General features: G+C 41.3%; 1 protein-coding gene across 6 annotated transcripts; it reads left to right on the top strand.

Annotated features, from left to right (window-relative positions):
• The first annotated feature begins 721 nt into the window (after positions 1-721).
• itchb (itchy E3 ubiquitin protein ligase b) lies at positions 722-23,289 on the top strand. 6 transcript variants are annotated; one of them, XM_024384482.2, is made up of 25 exons: positions 722-845; positions 1,093-1,240; positions 6,487-6,573; positions 6,904-7,045; positions 8,162-8,286; positions 12,575-12,712; positions 12,858-12,900; positions 13,011-13,213; positions 13,400-13,610; positions 13,922-14,017; positions 14,173-14,356; positions 15,076-15,145; positions 15,260-15,344; positions 15,571-15,699; positions 16,308-16,380; positions 16,568-16,639; positions 16,716-16,804; positions 20,330-20,489; positions 20,604-20,737; positions 20,916-21,056; positions 21,136-21,256; positions 21,383-21,487; positions 21,612-21,708; positions 21,812-21,884; positions 21,969-23,289. In XM_024384482.2, the coding sequence occupies exons 3-25, from the start codon at positions 6,504-6,506 to the stop codon at positions 22,066-22,068; spliced, it is 2,661 nt and encodes an 886-aa protein (XP_024240250.1). In that variant the 5' UTR covers positions 722-845; positions 1,093-1,240; positions 6,487-6,503; the 3' UTR covers positions 22,069-23,289. The 6 variants fall into 6 exon arrangements, with proteins under 6 accessions (XP_024240250.1, XP_024240253.1, XP_024240251.1 ...); XM_024384483.2 differs by lacking the exon at positions 722-845 and adding an exon at positions 2,074-2,177 and having other exon boundaries at positions 899-1,240; XM_024384485.2 differs by lacking the exon at positions 1,093-1,240 and having other exon boundaries at positions 737-845.
• Positions 23,290-23,313: the final 24 nt, after the last annotated feature.

Genomic DNA, 23,313 nt, shown 5'->3' with positions numbered 1-23,313 from the left:
TTTATTATTCAGGAGCATGTCAAGACCTGACTCTCTGAACCTACCTTCCATTAACCCTATTGACTGATTTTTCTCTTTTGGTCCATTCAACAACAGAGCGATACGAACCTTGTTTCAATAAGATGTTGTATCTAAACCTTATGTCATGCCTTATTGAAATGGATTTATTGATAATACTTATTTCTATGTAATTAATTTCATTCAACTTTTGGCCAAATGTAATATTCACAAATGTAAATTTACAAACAAAACACCACATTTTCTTACAAAAAGAAATGTAACTATATTTTAAGCCAATCAAATACTCTACTAACAAAAAAGCAGTTAGAATGATAAGTGTATGTATGTCCCTTGAGGTCCTTGTGTACTGTGAAATTGTACCCCCTAGCCCAATTGCCCTTTGTATATCATGTTTATATACTTCTGTTCCCCCATGTACTTTCTGAATTGATTTGTTGTTAAAAAAAAATTTAAACATTTTTTTTTGAGGAGATGGGAACTCCATTGGAATCGCATAAATGCCACGTTCTATATTACTATACTAGTTGGTCCTCGAACATTTCAGACTTTCTGATTTGTTTAACGCGGCACGTGGATAACTAATTACAAGCAGTTAGGAAGTCGGAGTCGGACATTTCCACATTTTCTTTTCCGACTGACATTTGAATGCGACATAACTCCCATTGTGTTACCCATGCCTTGTCATTGGGACGCGAGGTGCATTTTGGGTGATTATCGGACAAGGAGATCAGTCCTTCAAGAAGAGAATGGGAGTCAATTGGGCGCTAATTGAAAAACCCAACATCAGCATGAATAACGTGAACAACATGTACAACATTACAAATGTGAGATAATGAACTTGTTCTCTGTAATATCGTATAGCTTTGAAGTCGTGACATTACGTAGTGTCGAGGAAAATAGGCAGGTTTCTCGACTCATACCTTGACTTTCAGAAGGGATTGCCTGACGATTATCGTAGCAACCGCGTGACGCTGCATGACGCCGTGAACGCGATTGGTCGACAGTCTTTCCGGGTGGCGCGTTGTACGTTTCTAATAATTTATCGCTGGTTTTTATGTCCTCCTCGAATAGAGATGGTTTTGGTCACGTGAGACGATTACGAAGATGGTGGAAGTTTCTTTCTTGAAGTGAAGCCGCAAAAGAACCCAAAACAGACAGGGATATTGCGGAAAGTTGCCTGTAACGTCACGTCTTGAACTTCTTCTGCCCTTGGATTCGGGTAAGCGAAAGGACCGAGGTGGAAAGTCCTCAACCACAATATTTTGCAAACTCACTCTTCCACTGAGCTAGCCAGCCATGACACGAGCTAGCTAGCTTTTTTTTGCGATCAGTTGCCAGATGACATTTAACACGTAAACAACAACACCGTTTCAAAGATATTGAATACAAACTCTGCATCCCGGAGTTGAATGCAGCATATGTAAACAACATTTAGTTAGCAATCAGATTTTGGAGTTTCAAGGTTGTCATTTCACTCATTTTGAGACCGAGCTAGCTATTCAGCTAGCTAAGCTAACGTTAGCCTCCTTCCTTGTCAATCAAACAGGTCGTCACTAAGCCGTTTGCCAATGTCATGCGCCTGACGATAACGTCAAATCCTAACGATGGCAAACTAAATGCAGCCATTATTATCTGTGTTTATACTATCCAGCCCTAATATTGTTATTGAGTAAGATGCAGTTGGGTATCTCTTGCTGTCATCTGGTCACATTTGTGTAAATAACGGCATACTCTGTCATTTCACCAGCCTTACCTTTCCACTTTGTTTTGTGAGCTGAGGGGTGGGGCTGGGTAAATGTAGTTAACCTCTCACAAATGCACTGTGTGTTATGATGGGCAAGACAGTAGTATTAAGTACATAGAGTAAGTTATTTTCTTCAAGATTCAGAGCTCTTCCTTTTGTAATGTTGCTCTGTAACCATTCCATGTTTTTAAACAACAGTTAAACATGCCTGTGTGTATATCAGTAGATTTTTTTCAGTTCTGTGGTAAGTGTAATAGCATATTTTATTCACTTTTGATTAGTTTATGGAATATCTGACACTTTCACAGAAACACAGTCATTGGCTGATGGTGAATCTTTCTTCCTTGTCTCATCTGATGAGCTCCTGACTTGTTGTGAGTCATTTAGCTGGCTTGCAAAGCAGTCCATCACTGTGAGTAACACACAGATCCTTTCTCTGTAGGCCACAGAATCAGTACTGATAAATTATTAACTCTGGGTACAGTCAAAGTGAAAGTTTATCCAGAGCTCTTTCTCTCATTTGCACAGTGGAGGTAGGCAGGGGAACATACATTATGCAGAAGTACAGTGAAGTTACCACAAAGCAGGAAAGAAGACTAGGCTTCCTGGTGTTATTTTCACCCGTTTAATATTCTCTTGTGGCATTTTCCAGAGAGCAAGCATGATTATACAGTGCATTCAGAAAGTATTCAGACCCCTTGACCTTTTTGATATTTGGTTATGTTACAGCCTTATTCTTAAATGGATTCAATCGTTTTTTCCCCTCATGAATATAAAATCGGTCGATTAATTGGGGCCGATTTCAAGTTTTCATAACAATCGGCATTTTTGGACACTGATTATGGCCGATTACATTGCACTCCACGAGGAGACTGTGTGGCAGGCTGACTACTTGTTATACGAGTGCAGCAAGGAGCCACGGTAAGGTGCTAGCTAGCATTTAACGTCTCTTATATAAAAACTATCAATCTTAATAAATCCTGTTGCAACTCTAGGGGCAGTATTTTCATTTTGGAAAAAAAACGTTCCCGTTTTAAACGGGATATTTTGTCAGGACAAGATGCTAGAATATGCATATAATTGACAGCTTTGGATAGAAACACTAACGTTTCCAAAACTGTAAAGATATTGTCTGTGAGTATAACAGTACTGATGTTGCAGGCAAAAGCCTAAAATACAGAGGTAGCCATTACTCCAATCGGTCCTACTGAAAAACTAATTCTCCCGACGGATATATTATCGAATAGATATTTGAAAAACACCTTGAGGATTGATTATAAACAACATTTGGCATGTTTCTGTCGATATTATGGAGCTAATTTGGAATATTTTCCACCGTTTTCGTGACTGCAATTTCCGGGCGATTTCTCAGCCAAACGTAAAGGACAAACGGAGCTATTTCGCCTACAAAAATAATATTTTGGGGAAAAATTACTGGCTATCTACCTGGGAGTCTCGTGAGAGAAAACATCCTAAGTTCATCAAAGGTAGACAATTTAATTTGATTGCTTTTCTGATTTTCGTGACAAGGTTGCCTGCTGCTAGCAAGACATAATGCTATGCTAGTCTATCGATAAACTTACACAAATGCTTGTCTAGCTTTGGCTGTAAAGCATATTTTGAAAATCTGAGATGACAGGGTGATTAACAAAAGGCTAAGCTGTGTTCCAATATATTTCACTTGTGATTTTCATGAATAGGAAGATTTTCTAGGAAGATTTATGTCCTTTGCGTTATGCTAATTAGTGTCAGGCGATGATTACGCTCCCGGACCCGGGATGGGGAGTCACAAGAAGTTTTAACATAATCACTAGTTAACTACACATGATTGATGATATTACTTACTAGTTTATCTAGCTTGTCCTGCGTTGCGTATAATTGATGCGGTGCCTGTTAATTTATCGTTTAATCACAGCCTACTTCGCCAAACGGGTGATTTAACAAGCCCATTCTTGAAAAAAGCACTGTCGTTGCACCAATGTGTACCTAACCATAAACACGAATGCCTTTCTTAAAATCAATACACAAGTATATATATTTTTAAACCTGCATATTTATTTAGTATTGCCTGCTAACATGAATTTCTTTTAACTAGGGAAATGGTGTTACTTCTCTTGCATTCTGTGCAAGCAGAGTCAGGGTATGTGCAGCAGTTTGGGCTGCCTGGCTCGTTGCGAACTGTGTGAAGACCATTTCTTCCTAACTAAGACAATAAATAATTTGCCAGAATTGTACATAATTATGACATCACATTGAAGGTTGTGCAATGTAACAGCAATATTTAGACTTAGGGATGCCACCCGTTAGATTAAATGGTTCCATATTTCACTGAAAGAATAAATGTACTGTTTTCGAAATTATACTTTCCGGATTTGACCATATTAATGACCTAAGGCTCGTATTTCTGTGTGCTATTATATTATAATTAAGTCTATGATTTGATAGAGCAGTCTGACTGAGTGGTGGTTGGCAGCAGCAGGCTCGTAAGCATTCATTCAAACAGCACTTTCCTGCGTTTGCCAGCAGCTCTTTGCTGTGTTTCAAGCATTGCGCTGTTTATGACTTCAAGCCTATCAACTCCTGAGATTAGCCTGGCACAACTAAATGACCTAATAGAATATCCAATAGTCCAAAGGTATATGAAATACAAATGGTATAGAGAGAAATAGTCCTATAATAACTACAACCTAAAACTTCTTACCTGGGAATATTGAAGACGCATGATAAAAGGAACCCCCAGCTTTGATATGTTCTGAGCAAGGAACTTAAACATGAGCTTTTTTACATGGCACATATTGCACTTTTACTTTCTTCTCCAACACTTTGTTTTTGCATTATTTAAACCAAATTGAACATGTTTCATTATTTATTTGAGACTAAATAAATTTCATTGATGTATTATATTAAGTTAAAATAAATGTTCATTCAGTATTGTTGTAATTGTCATTATTACAAATATATATATATATATATATATATATATCTATATCTCGGACAACGAATCGGTATCGGCTTTTTTTTGGCACGCCAATAATCGGTATCGGCGTTGAAAAATCATAATCGGTCAACCTCTAATATATATACACACAATACCCTAGACAGGATCGAGGGAAAGATGAACAGAACAAAGTACAGAGAGATCCTTGATGAAAACCTGCTCCAGAGCACTCAGGACCTCAGACTGGGGCGAAGGTTCACCTTCCAACAGGACAACGACCCTAAGCACACAGCCAAGACAACGCAGGAGTGGCTTCAGGACAAGTCTCTGAATGTTCTTGAGTGGCCCAGCCAGAGCCCGGACTTGAAACCGATCGAACATCTCTGGAGAGACCTGAAGACAGCTGTACAACGCTTCACCGTAGGGATGGTACCAAGTATTCTCCAGATGTGATGCTTGGCATTCAGGTCCGCGTTCAATCTTGGTTTCATCAGACCAGAGAATCTTGTTTCTCATGGTCTGACAGTCCTTTAGGTGACATTTGCCAACTCCAAGCGGGCTGTCATGTACCTTTTACTGAGGAGTGGCATCCCTCTGGCCACTCTACCATAAAGGCCTAATTTGGTGACGTGCTGCAGAGATGGTTGGAGCTCTGTCAGTGACCATCGGTTCTTGGTCACCTCCCTGACCAAGGCTCTTCTTCCCCGATTGCTCAGTTTTGCTGTGGGGCCAGCTCTCGGAAGAGTCATGGTGGTTAAAAACTTCCTTTTAAAATTGATGGAGAACATGTTCTCGGGGACCTTAAATGCTGCAAACATTTTTCGGTACCTTCCCCAGATCTGTGCCTCGTCAATCCTCTCTCGGAGCTCTACCGACAATTCCTTCAACCTCCTGGCTTGGTTTTTGCTCTGTCATGCACTGTCAACTATTGGACCTTTTTATATAAACAGATGTGTGCCTTTCCAAATCATGTCAAATCACTTGTATTTACCACAGGTGTTCTCCAATCAAGTTGTAGAAACATCTCAAAGATGTTCAGTGGAAGAGGGATGCACCTGAGCTCAATTTCTAGTCTCATAGCAAAGGGTGTGAATACTTATGTAAATAAGGTGTTTTTGTTATTTTAATACATTTGCGACCATAAAAAAACAAACATTTTTTCACTTTTTATTATGGGGTATTGTGTGTAGATTGAGGGGGGGAATCATTTTAGAATAAGGCTGTAACTTAACAAAATGTGGAAAAGGGGATGTGGTCTGAATACTTTTCAAATGCACTGTAGATGTCAATAGGTGTAAGTAAACCCAGACTGCAGAGTTATTTGTTGTTAGGAATCATAGAATCGATCACACATCTAGGTACGGTTTTGTATATTAATTATTTATTCATCCGTTTTTATTTTTTCTTAACTCAGCTGGATAAGTTGGACACCCAGACTCTGACCTTGTAGCGAGGACTAGTTGGATAATGCCTGGTACAAGCATAATCTTTTATGCTTTATAGCAATATCATGTTATTACCATTCAAAAGAGGTCAATGTGTTTTAGTCGCTGGGTTGTTATCTAATGTAATGCTGACCATGATATTTTATGTTCTTGTTCCATTACGCCTGTAAAGATTAGATAGCCCTCTGTCTATAACATTGTAAAGCATTTGTCACAATGCATTGAACAAAAATATAATTTCTAGAAGTAAGGATGGAAAGGCTATGACTTGCATTGTATGGAATGTGCTTTGAGCCTTTGAATGAATGGTTTACTGAATGTGTGTTTGTTTGTTGCAGGTAGCCAGCCCTATGTCATGGCCTCCAGCGTTGCTAAACCAGGCCCTGGGAATGGCTACCCCATGAAGGCACAACTGCAAATTATGGGTTTGTTCATGATCTCTGTCATTTTCATAATACGTAGTCTATGTCGTGTCATATTTTGGATTTCTTCAGAATGGAAATTAAACGGTGACATTTGGAGAATTAGGATGCATGTATAGTGTCTGATTTTATATTTCCCTTTTTTATTTTGGTTTTGAAGTCTGTTGCATAGCCATGTTTTGTATTGTAGTATAAGGTTTTAGTCCTTAGTAAATAGTTTTTCAGGGTGTGGACTGTTTATTTTGTCTACACTCATAAAAACAGAATAGACCCGAAGTACTATCAAACTAACTTCTAGCTCTGCCCTAATTGACACTTTTTACATCTCCTCAGTGCTGTCAGCAAAACTGAAAGAAAACAGGAAGAATTGGTTTGGCCCCAGTCCATATGTTGAAGTGGCCGTTGATGGACAGTCCAAAAAGACAGAGAAATGCAACAACACCCACAGTCCCAAATGGAAGCAGCCGCTCACAGTGTAAGTTGTCGTTGTGTTTTTGATGACAGTCAGTATTGAGAACAACTTCTTAATTTGAGTACAAATTCTTTACACAAGTGGCAAGTGTACAGGGTTTTACTGAGGATCCACTCATGATATACAGGTAACTGCCAATATAAAGGAAACACCAACAAAGTGTCTTAATAGGATGTTTGGCACCACAAACCAGAACAGCTTCAATGCACCTCGACATAAATTCTACAAGTGTCTGGAACTCTATTGGAGGAATGCCACACCATTCTTCCACGACAAATTCCATCATTTGGTGTTTTGTTGATGGTGGTGGAAAATGGTGTCTCGGGCACCGATCCAGAATCTCCCGTAAGTGTTCAATTGGGTTGAGATCTGGTGACTGGCATATGGTTTGCATCATTTTCATTCTCATCAAACCATTCAGTGATCACTCGTGCCCTGTGGATGTCACCTCCTGGGGACGTACCAATGGTTGCCAAAATAATGGCCTGTCCAGCATTTTTATACATGACCCTAAGCATGATGGGACGTTCATTGCTTAATTAACTCAGGAAGCACCTGCTTTCAATATACTTTGTGTTCCTCATTTACTCAAGTGTTTACATTATTTTGGCAGTTACCTGTAGTAGTTGCAAGTGCCAACACATCCACATAATCAATCCCTTCATTATATAGCTCTGGACTCTTACTCTACTGGCCCTTCTTAATTTAGAGTGGGCCACTCTTCTGTTTCAGTATGTCTTGGTGTGGTGTATTCAGAGCAGTCATACTATGGTGTAGTAAGCTGATGGGCTTCCACAACTGTTTTCCTGCAAGCATTAAGGATCTAACTAGCAGCTGTTAGAGTAGGCATGGACACTTGCTTCTAGTCTCCCCGCTAACACTGTTGAAACATTTCTTCAAATGGAATAATAATCATAATAGTAATATATTCAGCCTTTATAGCGCTATTCATTACATAAAGAATCTCAAAGTGCTTTAAGGCAACAAAAAATACAAGAAATGTAGAAAAATAACAGACAATCATCTTAGACACTTTAATATATTGCCTCTCACCTACAATATCTGCTATATTTAGTGATTTAACTGTCATTCATTGTCTGTCTTTCATCTTGTCAATAGAATTGTCACTCCTTTTAGCAAGCTAATCTTCCGAGTATGGAGTCACCAGACCTTGAAGTCGGACATATTGTTAGGCATGGCAGCTCTCGAGGTCAGCGACACACTCAAAGCCAACGACATGAAAAGTGAGTGCCTTCCTTGTATCATGTTATGCATACCTTGCTTGGCTATGTGATGAAAGCCTGTACTGTGTCTGTGTGCTAGTTATCTCTCACACACACGGCACAGGCACCACTTTCCCCTCATAAAGAGTAAATTCAGTCCACTGCCAATTTTCAAATCAAAGGTTATTGGTCACATACACATGGTTAGCAGATGGTATTGCGAGTGTAGCAAAATGCTTGTGCTTCTAGTTCCGACAGTGCAGTAATATCTAACAAGTAATCTAACAATTCCCCCAACAACTACGTAATACACACAAATATAAAGTGGTGAATGAGAATATGTACATATAGCTACAATGGGGCAAAAAAGTATTTAGTCAGCCACCTATTGTGCATGTTCTCCCACTTAAAAAGATGAGAGAGGCCTGTAATTTATCATAGGGACACTTCAACTATGATAGACAAAATTAGAAAAAAAAAAATCCAGAAAATCACATTGTAGGATTTTTAATGAATTTATTTGGAAATTATGGTGGAAAATAAGTATTTGGTCAATAACAAAAGTTTATCTCAATACTTTGTTATATACCCTTTGTTGGCAATGACAGAGCTCAAATGTTTTCTTCAAGTCTTCACAAGGTTTTCACACACTGTTGCTGGTATTTTGGCCCATTCCTCCATGCAGATCTCCTCTAGAGCAGTGATGTTTTGGGGCTGTTGCTGGGCAACATGGACTTTCAACTCCCTCCAAAGATTTTCTATGGGGTTGAGATCTGGAGACTGGCTAGGCCACTCCAGGACCTTGAAACGCTTCTTACGAAGCCATTCCTTCGTTGCCCGGGTAGTGTGTTTGGGATCATTGTCATGCTGAAAGACCCAGCCACGTTTCATCTTCAATGCCCTTGCTGATGGAAGGAGGTTTTCACTCAAAATCTCATGATACATGGCCCCATTTCTTTCCTTTACACGGATCAGTTGTCCTGGTCCCTTTGCAGAAAAACAGCCCCAACGCATGATGTTTCCACCCCCATGCTTCACAGTAGGTATGGTGTTCTTTGGATGCATCTCAGCATTCTTTGTCCTCCAAACACAACAAGTTGAGTTTTTACCAAAAAGTTATATTTTGGTTTCATCTGACCATATGACATTCTCCCAATCTTCTTCTGGATCATCCAAATGCTCTCTAGTAAACTTCAGACGGGCCTGGACATGTACTGGCTTAAGCAGGGGCACCTGTCTGGCACTGCAGGATTTGAGTCCCTGGCGGCGTAGTGTGTTACTGATGGTAAGCTTTGTTACTTTGGTCACAGCTCCCTGCAGGTCATTCACTAGGTCCCCCCGTGTGGTTCTGGGATTTTTGCTCACCGTTCTTGTGATCATTTTGACCCCACGGGGTGAGATCTTGCGTGGAGCCCCAGATCGAGGGAGATTATCAGTGGTCTTGTATGTCTTCCATTTCCTAATAATTGCTCCCACACTTGATTTCTTAAAAACCAAGCTGCTTACCTATTGCAGATTCAGTCTTCCCAGCCTGGTGCAGGTCTTCAATTTTGTTTCTGGTGTCCTTTGACAGCTCTTTGGTCTTGGCCATAGTGGAGTTTGGAGTGTGACTGTTTGAGGACATGTGTCTTTTATACTGATAACAAGTTCAAACAAGTGCCATTAATACAGGTAATGAGTGGAGGACAGAGGAGCCTCTTAAAGAAGTTGTTACAGGTCTGTGAGAGCCAGAAATCTTGCTTGTTTGTAGGTGACCAAATACTTATTTTCCACCATAATTTGCAAATAAATTCATTAAAAATCCTACAATGTGATTTTTTTTCTTCTCATTTTGTCTGTCATAGTTGAAGTGTACCTATGATGAAAATTACAGGCCTCATCTTTAAGTGGGAGAACTTGCACAATTGGTGGCTGACTAAATACTTTTTTGCCCCACTGTATATGGATGAGCGATGGCCGAGCGACATAGGCAAGGTGCAATAGATGGTATAAAATACAGTATATACAGTGGGGAGAACAAGTATTTGATACACTGCTGATTTCGCAGGTTTTCCTACTTACAAAGCATATACAGGTCTAATTTTTTTTTATCATAGGTACACTTCAACTGTGAGAGACAGAATCTAAAACAAATCCAGAAAATCACATTGTATGATTTCTAAGTAATTAATTAGCATTTTATTGCATGACATAAGTATTTGATACATCAGAAAAGCAGAACTTAATATTTGGTACAGAAACCTTTGTTTGCAATTATAGAGATCATATGTTTCCTGTAGTTCTTGACCAGGTTTGCGCACACTGCAGCAGGGATTTTGGCCCACTCCTCCATACAGACCTTCTCCAGATCCTTCAGGTTTCGGGGCTGTCGCTGGGCAATACGGACTTTCAGCTTCCTCCAAAGATTTTCTATTGGGTTCAGTTCTGGAGACTGGCTAGGCCACTCCAGGACCTTGAGATGCTTCTTTCGGAGCCACACCTTAGTTGCCCTGGCTGTGTGTTTTGGGTCGTTGTCATGCTGGAAGACCCAGCCACGACCCATCTTCAATGCTCTTACTGAGGGAAGGAGGTTGTTGGCCAAGATCTCACGATACATGGCCCCATCCAATACGGTGTAGCCGTCCTGTCCCCTTTGCAGAAAAGCATCCCCAAAGAATTATGTTTCCACCTCCATGCTTCATGGTTGGGATGATGTTCTTGGGGTTGTACTCATCCTTCTTCTTCCTCCAAACACAGCGAGTGGAGTTTAGACCAAAAAGCTCTATTTCTGTCTCATCAGACCACATGACCTTCTCCCATTCCTCCTCTGGATCATCCAGATGGTCATTGGCAAACTTCAGACGGGCCTGGACATGCGCTGGCTTGAGCAGGGGGACCTTGCGTGCGCTGCAGGATTTTAATCCATGACAGCGTAGTGTGTTACTAATGGTTTTCTTTGAGACTGTGGTCCCAGCTCTCTTCAGGTCATTGACCAGGTTCTGCCGTGTAGTTCTGGGCTGATCCCTCACCTTCCTCATGATCATTGATGCCCCACGAGGTGAGATCTTGCATGGAGCCCCAGACCAAGGGTGATTGACCTTCATCTTGAACTTCTTCCATTTTCTAATAATTGCGCCAACAGTTGTTGCCTTCTCATCAAGCTGCTTGCCTATTGTCCTGTAGCCCATCCCTGCCTTGTGCAGGTCTACAATTTTATCCCTGATGTCCTTACACAATGTCCTTAGATTCTGTCTCATAGTTGAAGTGTACCTATGATAAAAATGACAGACCTCTACATGCTTTGTAAGTAGGAAAACCTTCAAAATCAGCAGTGTATCCAATTCTTGTTCTCCCCACTGTACATGTGATATGAGTAATGTAAGATTAGTAAACATTATTAAGTGCAATTATTTAAAGTGGCATTGTTTAAAGTGATTAGTGATCCATTTATTAAAGTGGCCATTGATTGGGTCTCAATGTAGGCAGCAGTCTCTCTGAGTTAGTGATTGCTGTTTAGCGGTCTGATGGTCTTGAGAGAGCTGTTTTTCAGTCTCTTGGTCCCAGCTTTGATGCAGCTGTACTGACCTGGCCTTCTGGATATGGGTGGACCATTTCAGTTTGTCTTTGATGTGTATGCCGAGGAACTTAACTTTCCACCTTCTCCAATGCTATCCCTTCGATGTGGATAGGGGGGTGCTCCCTCTGCTGTTTCCTGAAGTCCACGATCATCTCCTTTGTTTTGTTGACGTTGAGTGTGAGGTTATTTTCCTGACACCACACTCTGAGTGCCCTCACCTTCTCCCTGAAGGCTGTCTCGTCGTTGTTGGTAATCAAGTCCTTCTTCGCGGACCGCGACGGTGGCACAGTATTATCCTTATTTTCTAAACACATTTAAGCCAAACCAGATAGGAAATATCACATCACTCTCCTATTTTGATGATCGGTAAATAATGGTAACTTTGGTTTGAAATAGGATAATTACTCTGTATCTTAAGTCTGTATATTTGCTAACAGAACTCCTCTGTTTTGATTGGTTGGTTTGCTTGCGTTTTATGGGGATTCTCTCTCCATTACTTTTTCCATCCACTAGTTTGTTGAAGGTATATTTGATAAGGTGATAACAGAGAGAAACATTGGTCATAGTCTTTGTGGTGTACTATCCATGCAGTACTGTCCCTCATGTCCCAAACTCGTTCGAGTCCTGGTGTAAAGTGGCAGATAAGGATGATTCAAAGGGCTGATAACGGCTTTTGACAGGCGAGGAGCTGAGTGGAAGGAGGGCTTTTGTTACATAACCAATGCTTTTGTTCCATGTTTTTTTCCCGCCCAGTCTCTGAGGTGGTGCAGACGCTGCAGCTGAGTGCAGACAGAGACCAGACCGATGTCGTGGGGGACCTGTCTGTCTGTCTGGATGGCATGCAAGTGGACCCAGAGATGTTTGCGTCTGCTGCTGAGGCTAACACACAAAGTGAGTCTGCTCTGTGCGATGTTATCCACAGTGTTATCTGTATTGATTTGTAGGGAGAGTTAGGGTTTTCCCATCCTGCCCAGAAAACAAGCTCCACCTTCCCCTCAGTACATCCAGTTCCCAACTCTGTGTTTCTGGATCTCAGGTACATCGAATGGGGAATCGCAACAAAACGGGGATGATGTGAAGTAAGCATATTATTTATTCATGGTTACTGTGGTAATGATACTCTTGCTTATATTTGTATATCAACACTGTCTTGTCAGTGCTCCAAAGTTAATAGTTGATATTGTGGCAGGTGGAGTAGAGACAGCTCTCCTTCTGTGGATGGTTTGGAGCACAGAGCTTCTCCAAATGGTTGTGCGGTCGCAGTGAATGGCACAGGGTCTTGCAAAGGGTCTCCCGCTCTGTCAGCAGGGGGCTCCAGGGGTAATCCTCTACGCCCCCCCAGGCCCTCCCGACCCCCTCCACCCACCCCGCGCAGACCAACCTCCTCTCCAGGTGAGGCGGTCAAACTCATAACCCATCTTCAGACCAACAGCAATGCTCCTGGGGATTTATTGGTATAATATTTAGCTTTATATGTCTACTATTAAAGTGTTTGTCAGATAATGGCAGAAAATGACACTAGGTGGTTTTGTTTTCTCAAACTTACTCCATTTTCTTTTCTCATTCACTGGTTCACAGCAGCATCCTCTAATGGATCCATTCCAACTGAAGAAAGCGATGGCCCCAGCTCAGATACCCCAGTCAGTACACCTGCACCTGCAGTACCAGACCCCAACGCCCCACCCCCTACACACGACCAGAGCCAAGCAATAGCAGCCAGCCAAGCAGACAGTGTAACCCCAGGCCCCCCCAGAGCCCCCGCTGTCGCCGCAGGCCCATTGCCTCCTGGGTAAGGGTCAAACCGTCCATGGTGATCTGGCAGGCAGAAACACACTGTTAATCGGTTCGTGGTGTCAATACAACTCCACCCTCAGGATCATCTTCCTGTTATGCGTTGTTAAACTTAAGAGATTAGAATGTGGCTTTGGCTGTTGTCATGACTGCAATGACCTGTTGTTATTGCTCCTGGGTTACGTGGTCTCATCACTTTTATAATTAAACTCTACCCTACCTGCCGTGACTTGAATTTTTAAATTTTGTAGTTGGCTGACTGATGTTGTAAATATTTTAATTTTCTTTGAATCACATGTTCCTGTGAAGATGGGAGCAGAGGGTGGATCAGAACGGAAGGCTGTATTTCGTAGATCATGTGGAAAAGAGGACGGCGTGGGAGCGGCCTGAGCCTCTACCTTCTGGGTAACTCCCCCTTTACATATTCTGCATCTTTTTCCAATCCACGTATTTACACCAGTTCACAAGATGAGCAGAGAATAGTGTGTCTGTTACTAGAGGATACTAAATGCCAAAGCTCTTTATATAGTCTCCCCTGTTCCTCTTTGCCCTGTGTGTAGGTGGGAGCGGCGAGTGGACCCCATGGGCAGGGTCTACTTTGTAGACCACATCACCAGAACTACCACATGGCAACGGCCCACTATGGAGACGGTGCGGAACTATGAACAGTGGCAGCACCAACGCAACCAGCTACAGGGTGCCATGCAGCAGTTCAACCAGCGCTTCATATTTGGAGTGAATGGGGTAAGTGGGAACTCTGACTGGTCAAACCAAGTGCTCAGCTCTTACAATAACAGTACTGAACCGATGTGAAACACTCAACAGGTGATGAGTTTAATGGGATACTTTGAGATTTTGGCAATGAGGCCCTTTAATTCCCCAGAGTCAGATGAACTCGTGGATACAATTTTTATGTCCAGTATGAAGGAAGTAAGAGAGAGTTTCGCAAGCCAATGCTAACTAGCATTAGTGCAATGACGAAGTCTATGGGTATCCATAGACTTCCAGTCATTGTGCTAACTACCTCAGTCAGCTGCTATTTGCACTGTGTGAAATGATAATGCCATCAAATGGATTGGGTAATTACAGGAAGTCTATTTGGAACAAAGGAACTAGAGGGACACTTTACCTCACCCCTTGCTTCATTTAGCTAGCTGGCAAGCCATACAGAGCTGTTGTGGGAAAATTATATTATAACTCTGAAATGTAATTTATTGGGTCTTCGTGTAGTGCCCACACCATATTTTATAGTATTTGGGTGTCAGCCTTATCAGCTTCTCTCTAAGATGGTCCATGCAGTTAACCTAGCAGTTAGAGAGTTTGACAATATAATCATCTTTATTAAAACAATTTGCTTCTCTTAACTCTGTTTTACATATTGGGCTGTAAACAGTTTATCCTTTTTCAGTTGGGGATATTTTTAACTTTGTTTGGTAATTATTATCTTCTCTTGTGCACTGAAGCTCCAGGATCAGGTTCCAGCCACTGAGAATAAGCAGTTTGATCCCCTGGGCCCGCTGCCACATGGATGGGGTATGATCTCACTACCTCACATGAAAAGGTCACAGATTAATCTGTTTTCTAGACTTTTGAATGAATTGAGGATTGTACTTAAACTGTTCTGTTTCATCCCATTTACATTCTCAGAGAAAAGAACTGACAGCAACGGGAGAGTGTACTTTGTCCAACACACCACACGGACTACACAGTGGGAGGACCCTCGCACTCAGGGGTGAGAAGTTCATCTGTACTACTCTTAGTACAGATGTATCCTAACAGCTACTTTTAACGTCAGTGGGTGCTAGCCTGTAACACCTAGAACAGTGTAAGATTAGCGCGGCCCCTGGATCTAGTACTCTACACATGCCCATACACTGGAATTGTGTAAATTCAGACATTGTGCAAATCTGTATCCTACTGTATGTCCCTGTTTTATGTTGACACTCTCTCTCCCTCAGGCTGCTGAATGAGAAGCCTCTTCCAGAGGGCTGGGAGATGAGGTTTACAGTCGACGGCATCCCATACTTTGTGGACCACAACAGGAGAGCCACTACGTACATCGACCCTCGTACTGGAAAATCTTCACTGTACGTACCAACTTTACAGTCACTTATCAAAGCATTGGACTACCTCTCTGACTAAGCATCATTTTAGACTAAAATTAGACTCTATGTAGCAAACAGGGGTCTGTTTCCTAGGCACTAGTTTGACTCCAGTAATGGAACTGTTGCTAATAATAACGCTTTCTTTCTGTACCCAAAATGTCAAATTAGGATGACTAATATGGGCTGAACAGATAATGTACTGTCTGTATCTTTCAGTATTCTAATGAGCCACACCTGAGTGATATTGGTGTACTGTCAACATGACTGCTCTGTTTAACAGTGACTATGCTCTGGCTGTGCTCTATTCCCCAACTAACAGGAATAACCTGTGGTGCCTTTCACAGGAATGCTGTTTCAGTCGTCTCACCTGTAACCTGCTTTGGCTTAAACATTTATCATTATCAGTTTAGTCTGTGCAGAGTAGTGAAAACGTAACATTTTCTGACTGTCTGGGGTCTATGGTTTGACATTATTGTGTAGTTCTAATACACTATAGTAAAAGCCAGGTAATCTGACAAAGTTGATTCAGTATTTGGTCCATGATGAGTGATTGAATGTGCCTTTTCCTTCCCTCTCTCTCTCTCCAACAGTGAAAATGGACCCCAGATAACTTATGTTCGAGACTTTAAAGCCAAAGTCCAGTACTTCAGATTCTGGTGCCAGGTAGGTCTCATGCCTTCTGAGTTTGAGTGGTTAAACAGGGACATTGTTTTTATGGTCAACAGAACAACATGAATTCCAATGCACAGTGACATAATTAAATGAACAATGACCTGCTATTTTTGTTGGCACGTGTGTGTGTGGGGGGGTCACATGCTTCAAAATCACATGATTTCCTCTTCTTGTCCAGCAATTGTCAATGCCTCAGCACATCAAGATCACTGTCACCCGCAAAACCCTGTTTGAGGACTCGTTCCAACAAGTGAGTAAACATCCTCCCAAATGAGCATGTTGACACTGACCTATGTTGTCCATATTAATTTGACTCTCCATTGTAGATAATGAGCTTCAATGCACAGGACCTCCGCAGGAGACTATGGATCATATTCCCTGGGGAAGAAGGTCTTGATTATGGAGGGGTGGCAAGGTAAAGTTATAATGTACTCTTTTCAAGTGCTCCCATGCAGTTATTGCACCTCAATAAATAATAAGTCATTCAGTGGCGTTCTGTGTCGTTTAAGATTAGGTCAGGACATTGTTTTTTCTTTTTTTATGAGCATGACCTTATTTCTATTACAGCATATTGGATGACTGCCTCATTCATTTTCCATTCACCCAGTTCAAAGTAACAGTGATGGGTTTAGGCTACTACATAATACTATAATTTTCCCTATACCCATCATGAGGTTGCTATAACCTAGCCTACGAATTCAAGTTTACAATGTAGGTGCACCGGTAGAGAGACAAACTGGAGTAATCATGGTGACGGTGATTGCCAAGCAAATAACTGATAGTCTCATGGTAATTGACCGTTACTTAACATAAACACATTTAGCATCTCCTGGCTTCCACACACAGCCTACAAGCCACTGATGCAGATATTAGGTGCATCTACATTATAAAAGTCAAATGAATCCATGATCTATAGCCTACTACACAATTACAATAAATCCATTATTTATTTTGGAAGGGTCTACAGAAACATGATATGAAGAAAATGTAGTCTATTTCAGAGGAACAGAATAGCATACTCTTGAGTTGTCCTTATGTTAGGCCCTGATCTGGCTATGCCATATGGCTGTGGGTTTCATTACTTCATTTGGCAGGCAAGATTTTCTTAGAATTCTGTGGCATTATTTTATAGTATGAAGAATACAATTCAACAAAGAGGAATAAAATATAAATAATATTTTCACCAAATGATTTGAGGGAGTGCGCACGGCTATTCTTGTCGATAAAGTATTAGTTTATTTCTTCACATTATAAGCACAGCAATGCGCACATGGCAGTAGGCTATAGGTGTCAATGTTCCAAAATACAATCAGTTAGCGGGAAAACACCATTCTCAAAAGTGACTGCAAATGCAATTATGCAGTTTATTATTATTATTATTATAAAAGTGCATTTTTATGGGGGAAATTATCTTCTCCAAACTTGAAACTCAAACTGCGTGTGTATGCCAGTTAGGCTCTACACCCATTGTAAAGCGGATTAATGTGCTTCATTTTAAGAAGTTATTTGGCCACTTTTTAGTTGTGATGCAAACCATATCAAAACATATAAGCTATGGGCTAGGCTACAAGAGGTGTGCAACTATGATTTGAAAAGGTTTGCGCTGTGTCTTTCCTTACTGCACACAAGCTGGGCATCATTCACAAGTGATAATATAATTCACAAGTGATCGGCTAATATTGTCACCCATCAGACTATTCTTGTTTAGTCTTGTATTTACATATTATTTCGTATATGTGTGAAATTTGTTTTAATTTAGAATGGATCATTATCATGCACTTGTCTAGAAACAGGCAGGGTTCATTTTCATGCCTGGCAGGTGGGCTATAATCCTGTTGTAAAGAGAAGCAATGTGCTTAATATTAGGACAGTTGAGAAATAAATATAGTAGGCCTAGCCTATAGAGAGCTGATGGGATCTTCCTCTTTTTAATAGAGGCCATCACAATTCTCACGCAAATGCATAGCCTATAGAAATGTTGTGCAACATGAGCTCATAGGCTCTCATGAAGTGTTTGATTACATTTTTGAAACATTTTCATTGATGTCTGATTAGAGACAATAGAGTGCTGAGTACCAGGCAGTTAGCAAGTTTGGTAGGCTACTAATGACCATCAGAGCTTGGAGAAGCCTAATTAACGTGACTAAAAAGTCACGTGGAATATGACTGCTGTCATGACTCGTGACCGCTGATGTGGCGGTAATATGGTCACCGGAACAGCCCTAGTCCATCCACTTTTTGTTCCATTTGCTTCTTTTAAGAAATGTTTTGAAACAGAATTGGCGGAATGAATACACCCGATCACCAGCACCCACAGTTCCCTTTCATAGCAGCCATTAAAACATTTTCCCTTCACTTGTGGACTTCAGTGCACAACACTAGCTGTCTGTCACCAGGCAACAAAAAAAAACTCTCTCCAAGCCAAACCTTCATACAATAACCGTTACACACAACCTACATCGACGTCACCATATTTGCTGTCAACATAGTTCTAGTAGTTAATGTGTTTGTACACATGGATCGGATTGTGGGTTTACTATCACGCAGTAGTGTACATACAGCAAGCAGTTTTGCAGTTACACCGGCGGGCTCCAGTGGCAATACATTTACAGTATAAAACCGAAAGCTTACCTTGAATTAAAGTGTTGGATAGCCTTAGCCAGCTAGCTAACATGAATACCATTCCTTTCTGTTTGAGTTAGGTTGTTGAGTAGGCAAAATTAGCTGCATTAGCTAGCGTAAGTGAAAGAGTAACTAAAATAACATATTACAAAATATCTCTGCTGTTTCTCCTCAACTTTTTAAGAAATTAATTTGTTCAAAACTGTTCCACTTTTTTTTTTTGTCCACATGTTATGTGCTTCAGTGCTAGCTAGCTGTAGCTTATGCTTTCAGTACTAGATTCATTCTCTGATCCTTTGATTAGATGGACATGTCAGTTCATGCTGCAAGAGTTCTGATAGGTTGGGGGATGTCCTCTGGAAGTCGTCATAGTTACTGTGTAAGTCTATAGGACGGGGTGAGAACCATGAGCCTCTTAGGTTTTGTATTGAAATCAATGTAGCCAGGGGTAGCACCGGCTAAACCATGGTGCTACCCTACTGCTGTTGAGGCTACTGTAGACCATTGCAAAACTGTTTTAATCAGTTATGTGGTGACGTGAATATATTTATTATAGTTTTTGTCTAGAAAATAACCTAAAGCTGCAATATGTAACTTGTTGGGCAACCTGACAAAATTCACATAAAAGTGTTAGTTATAGATCTATAATTCTAATTGAAAACATGTCTAGGAAGCTGTAGATCTGTTCTGTGTGCTATTTCTATGCTTCCCGTTTTGAAGGTTTGTTTTTGCATCTTTTGGTTTTGTACACCAGCTTCAAACAGCTGAAAATACAACATTTTTGGTTATGGAAAAGATATTTCACAGCTGTTTAATTATTCTCTACACCAGGGGTACTCAACTCTTACCCTACGAGGTGCTGGATTTCTGTTCTACGTGATCATTAATTGCACACACCTGGTATCCCAGGTCTAAATCAGTCCCTGATTAGAGGGGAACAATGAGAGTTGAGTTTGAAAGCTCTACACTATACTTGTTTTGTCACACAAACTGAGACTAAGTCAACTTTTTAAGAATTTTAGCAACTAGGAAATGGCGGAGCGATTTCTGCATAGTGCATCTTTGTTTCACTTTTTTTTATGAAATGGCCCTCCTCAGAGGAGCCGCCACCGAAGTTATTGTAGTGGTGACGGAACCTTCTGTGCCCCCTGGTCTAAGGTTCAGCTACTTTAATTACCTTTTAAAACATCCTAGATAAGTGTTTGTCTACACGTTGATATTTGAGCCAGTTATGAATTGTGTTGTTAACTGGATCCTTGCAGAGAGGTTTTGTATTGTGATGAGTGTTATGAACTATTATATATTTCTCTCTTTGTAGGGAGTGGTTCTTCCTGCTGTCTCACGAGGTGCTGAATCCCATGTATTGCCTGTTTGAGTATGCTGGGAAGGACAACTACTGCCTACAGATCAACCCTGCCTCCTACATCAACCCTGATCACCTTAAGTACTTCAAATTCATCGGACGCTTCATCGCCATGGTGATTATTTTTAGTCACTATGTTTTTCAATTGCAGTGTGACATTTGCGAGTGTAAAGATCTGCTGATGCAGTTCTGCATTTTTAAATGTTAACCTCCTGATCTCTTTTCGCAGGCTCTTTTCCACGGGAAGTTCATTGACACAGGCTTTTCGCTACCGTTCTACAAGCGCATGCTGAACAAGCCATGGGCACTGAAAGATCTAGAGTCCATTGACCCAGAATTCTACAATTCTCTCATCTGGATTAAGTGAGTCTTCTGAGGAAGCTGTACTAAAATTAACTTTGGTTGTAGTAAATATTGTTTGTTTAATGTTTTGGTGGCTGTGATGAACACACTTAACTTCATGGCCCCATTTTTCTTGATAACATGAGTTTTCCATTTTGGGCCACTGATACGCGTCTTTGTCATCTGTTGTGCACTTCAGGGAGAACGACATTGAGGAGTGTGGCCTGGAGATGTACTTCTCTGTGGACAAAGAGATTCTGGGTGAAATCACCACTCATGAGCTCAAGCCAGACGGAGGAGAGGTCCTGGTCACTGAGGAGAACAAGGAGGAGTATATCAGGTCTGTCTCAACATATGCCCCCCCTCCCCTCCCCTCCCCTCTTGGTCTGTGGTGCCTTGATCGTCTGTGTTTCTCCAAGGCTTGTAGCAGAGTGGAGGTTGTCCAGAGGTGTGGAGGAGCAGACCCAGGCCTTCTTTGAGGGCTTCAATGAGGTCCTCCCACAGCAGTACCTGCAGTACTTTGATGCCAAAGAACTTGAGGTACGAGTCTTAGTTTGGCACACTTATTTACACCAGGTTCACCATATTCACTCTGGTAAAGATGACAGCTGTTGTTCCAACTCACATGTACCAGTGAGCCAATTGTTACTTGTCAACTTCCTGCAGGTCATGCTGTGTGGGATGCAGGAGATCGACCTGGCAGACTGGCAGAGGAACACCATCTACAGACACTATGCACGCAGCAGCAAGCAGGTCCTCTGGTTCTGGCAGGTCAGTGTTACACATCTCTCCTCACCAGTGCTACACTCAGGTGCCACATCTCCTCAGTATCATTACATTCGTGTAGCAAAGAACATCTATGAACATACTGTACCCTCTTGGACTTGCCTTCCAGCTCATCAAAGAGATGGACAATGAGAAGCGGATGAGGCTCCTCCAGTTCGTTACAGGCACCTGCCGGCTTCCTGTCGGAGGCTTTGCAGACCTATTGGGTAAGGAATTTAACCTGTAAGGGTAAAAGTTCATGAAATATAACATTTTGCCATTTTTACCTCTAAGTAGATGGGTTAGTGACTTACATATTTGGTTTTGTAGGGAGCAATGGCCCGCAGAAGTTCTGCATCGAGAAGGTGGGAAAGGAGAACTGGCTACCCAGAAGTCACACCTGGTGAGTACTGTATGGAAGAGTCAAAACAGAGTAAAGGCTTCACTCGACAGATAACTAACCTGCCTCTATTTTCCCCTTCTCTAGCTTCAATCGATTGGATCTGCCTCCTTACAAAAGCTACGAGCAGCTGAAGGAGAAATTGATGTTTGCGATTGAAGAGACTGAGGGCTTTGGGCAGGAGTGATCCAGCAACGGCTCAATAAACAGAGGAGTGTGGTCTTCGTTTGTCAGGGAGCCTCTTGAAGACCAGTGTGTTTTTGTGTGTGCTTGCCAGTGTTTCCCCTATATGCATTTAGCAGTGGCGCACCAACGCTACCTCCTGCATTTTTTACGTGGCTGTATAGATGTATGCCCCAAGAAGACCCCATTCACCGCCACCCCACCAAACTCTGCCACCTCTGCTGAAACAAATCCTAGGGGAAACACTGCGTGCTGTTGAAGGAGAAAACTTGCTCTAAAATACTGGAAGAATATTTGAGGGTATCGATCCACAACAGTAAGCTGCTCCCTTCTCTCAGAATGTCCCCCACATCATGCATGAATGTTGGAAACCCACCATCTATAACATATATGGGACAGGGATATCAGAAGCATCGGTCCCATCCTTTGATTGACCCACCACTATTTCTGACAATCCCAACGCTGACTTTGAGGAAAATGAAGACCTCTGATCAGGCAATGGCCAGATCCAGAAGTTGCACTGCACATGCTTCAAAATAGAACAGTCCTTCTGTTCAAAGCTCCTTAGCATTTATCTGTGAATCAATAAAATATTGCAAGGGACAATATTGGCCCCTATATTTATGGTACAAGAATCTACTATGGCCCTAGTTTTATAGGGCATTGTGACATGATCAACATTTTTTTTTAAGTATTCTGAAATGTTTGTCTAGAATATTGCCTTGATGTCTTCGGTGATATGAGATTTAACCACATTGGAGACTAGATATACATGTAGCTTTTAATAGTCTGGGAGATTTTTAGCATACGAACTTATCGATTTTTATAGTAATGGGAGATGTTTTTCTGGCTGTTGCAAAGGCATGGGAATACATCTTTTTTTCCCTGGAAGATTATGAATGAAAATCCCAGGGAAGTAAATGTGTAAATAATTATTTGTTGCATTGCAAATAAAAAGCCAGCCCCTTTTTATTTTTGTCTCCAGATGTATCTTAACTGCTATCCCTGTATATGAAACCATGTTGTAAATTGTTAATAACAAATGAATTTCCTTTTATAAAAAGGGGTTTATGGTGAAATGCTGTTTTGATTTATGTATGAAAGATTTCTGCTCAAATGATAACAATGTTCCAATCATGTAGAGTGAAACTGCTTAAAGTCATGGCTATCCATTTTGAATAGATGCAGCTTAATTTATTCAATAAACATCAAGTGCATGCCTCAAGATTCATACATTACAAAATGTTTC

This window comes from Oncorhynchus tshawytscha, linkage group LG22, assembly GCF_018296145.1.
Source record: "Oncorhynchus tshawytscha isolate Ot180627B linkage group LG22, Otsh_v2.0, whole genome shotgun sequence".
NCBI classification, from domain to species: domain Eukaryota; kingdom Metazoa; phylum Chordata; class Actinopteri; order Salmoniformes; family Salmonidae; genus Oncorhynchus; species Oncorhynchus tshawytscha.
The sequence above is the reverse complement of the archived record's forward strand: the minus strand, read 5'-3'. Positions and strand labels throughout refer to the sequence as shown.

What these genes read in the sequence shown, in the direction of transcription:
- itchb (XM_024384482.2), top strand. Translation starts at nt 6,504, where the DNA reads ATGGCCTCCAGCGTTGCTAAACCAGGCCCTGGGAATGGCTACCCCATG. An exon ending in GGCACAACTGCAAATTATGG is followed by an intron (nt 6,574 to 6,903) that starts GTTTGTTCATGA and finishes ACATCTCCTCAG; the next exon opens with TGCTGTCAGCAAAACTGAAA. An exon ending in CAGACCAACCTCCTCTCCAG is followed by an intron (nt 13,214 to 13,399) that starts GTGAGGCGGTCA and finishes ACTGGTTCACAG; the next exon opens with CAGCATCCTCTAATGGATCC.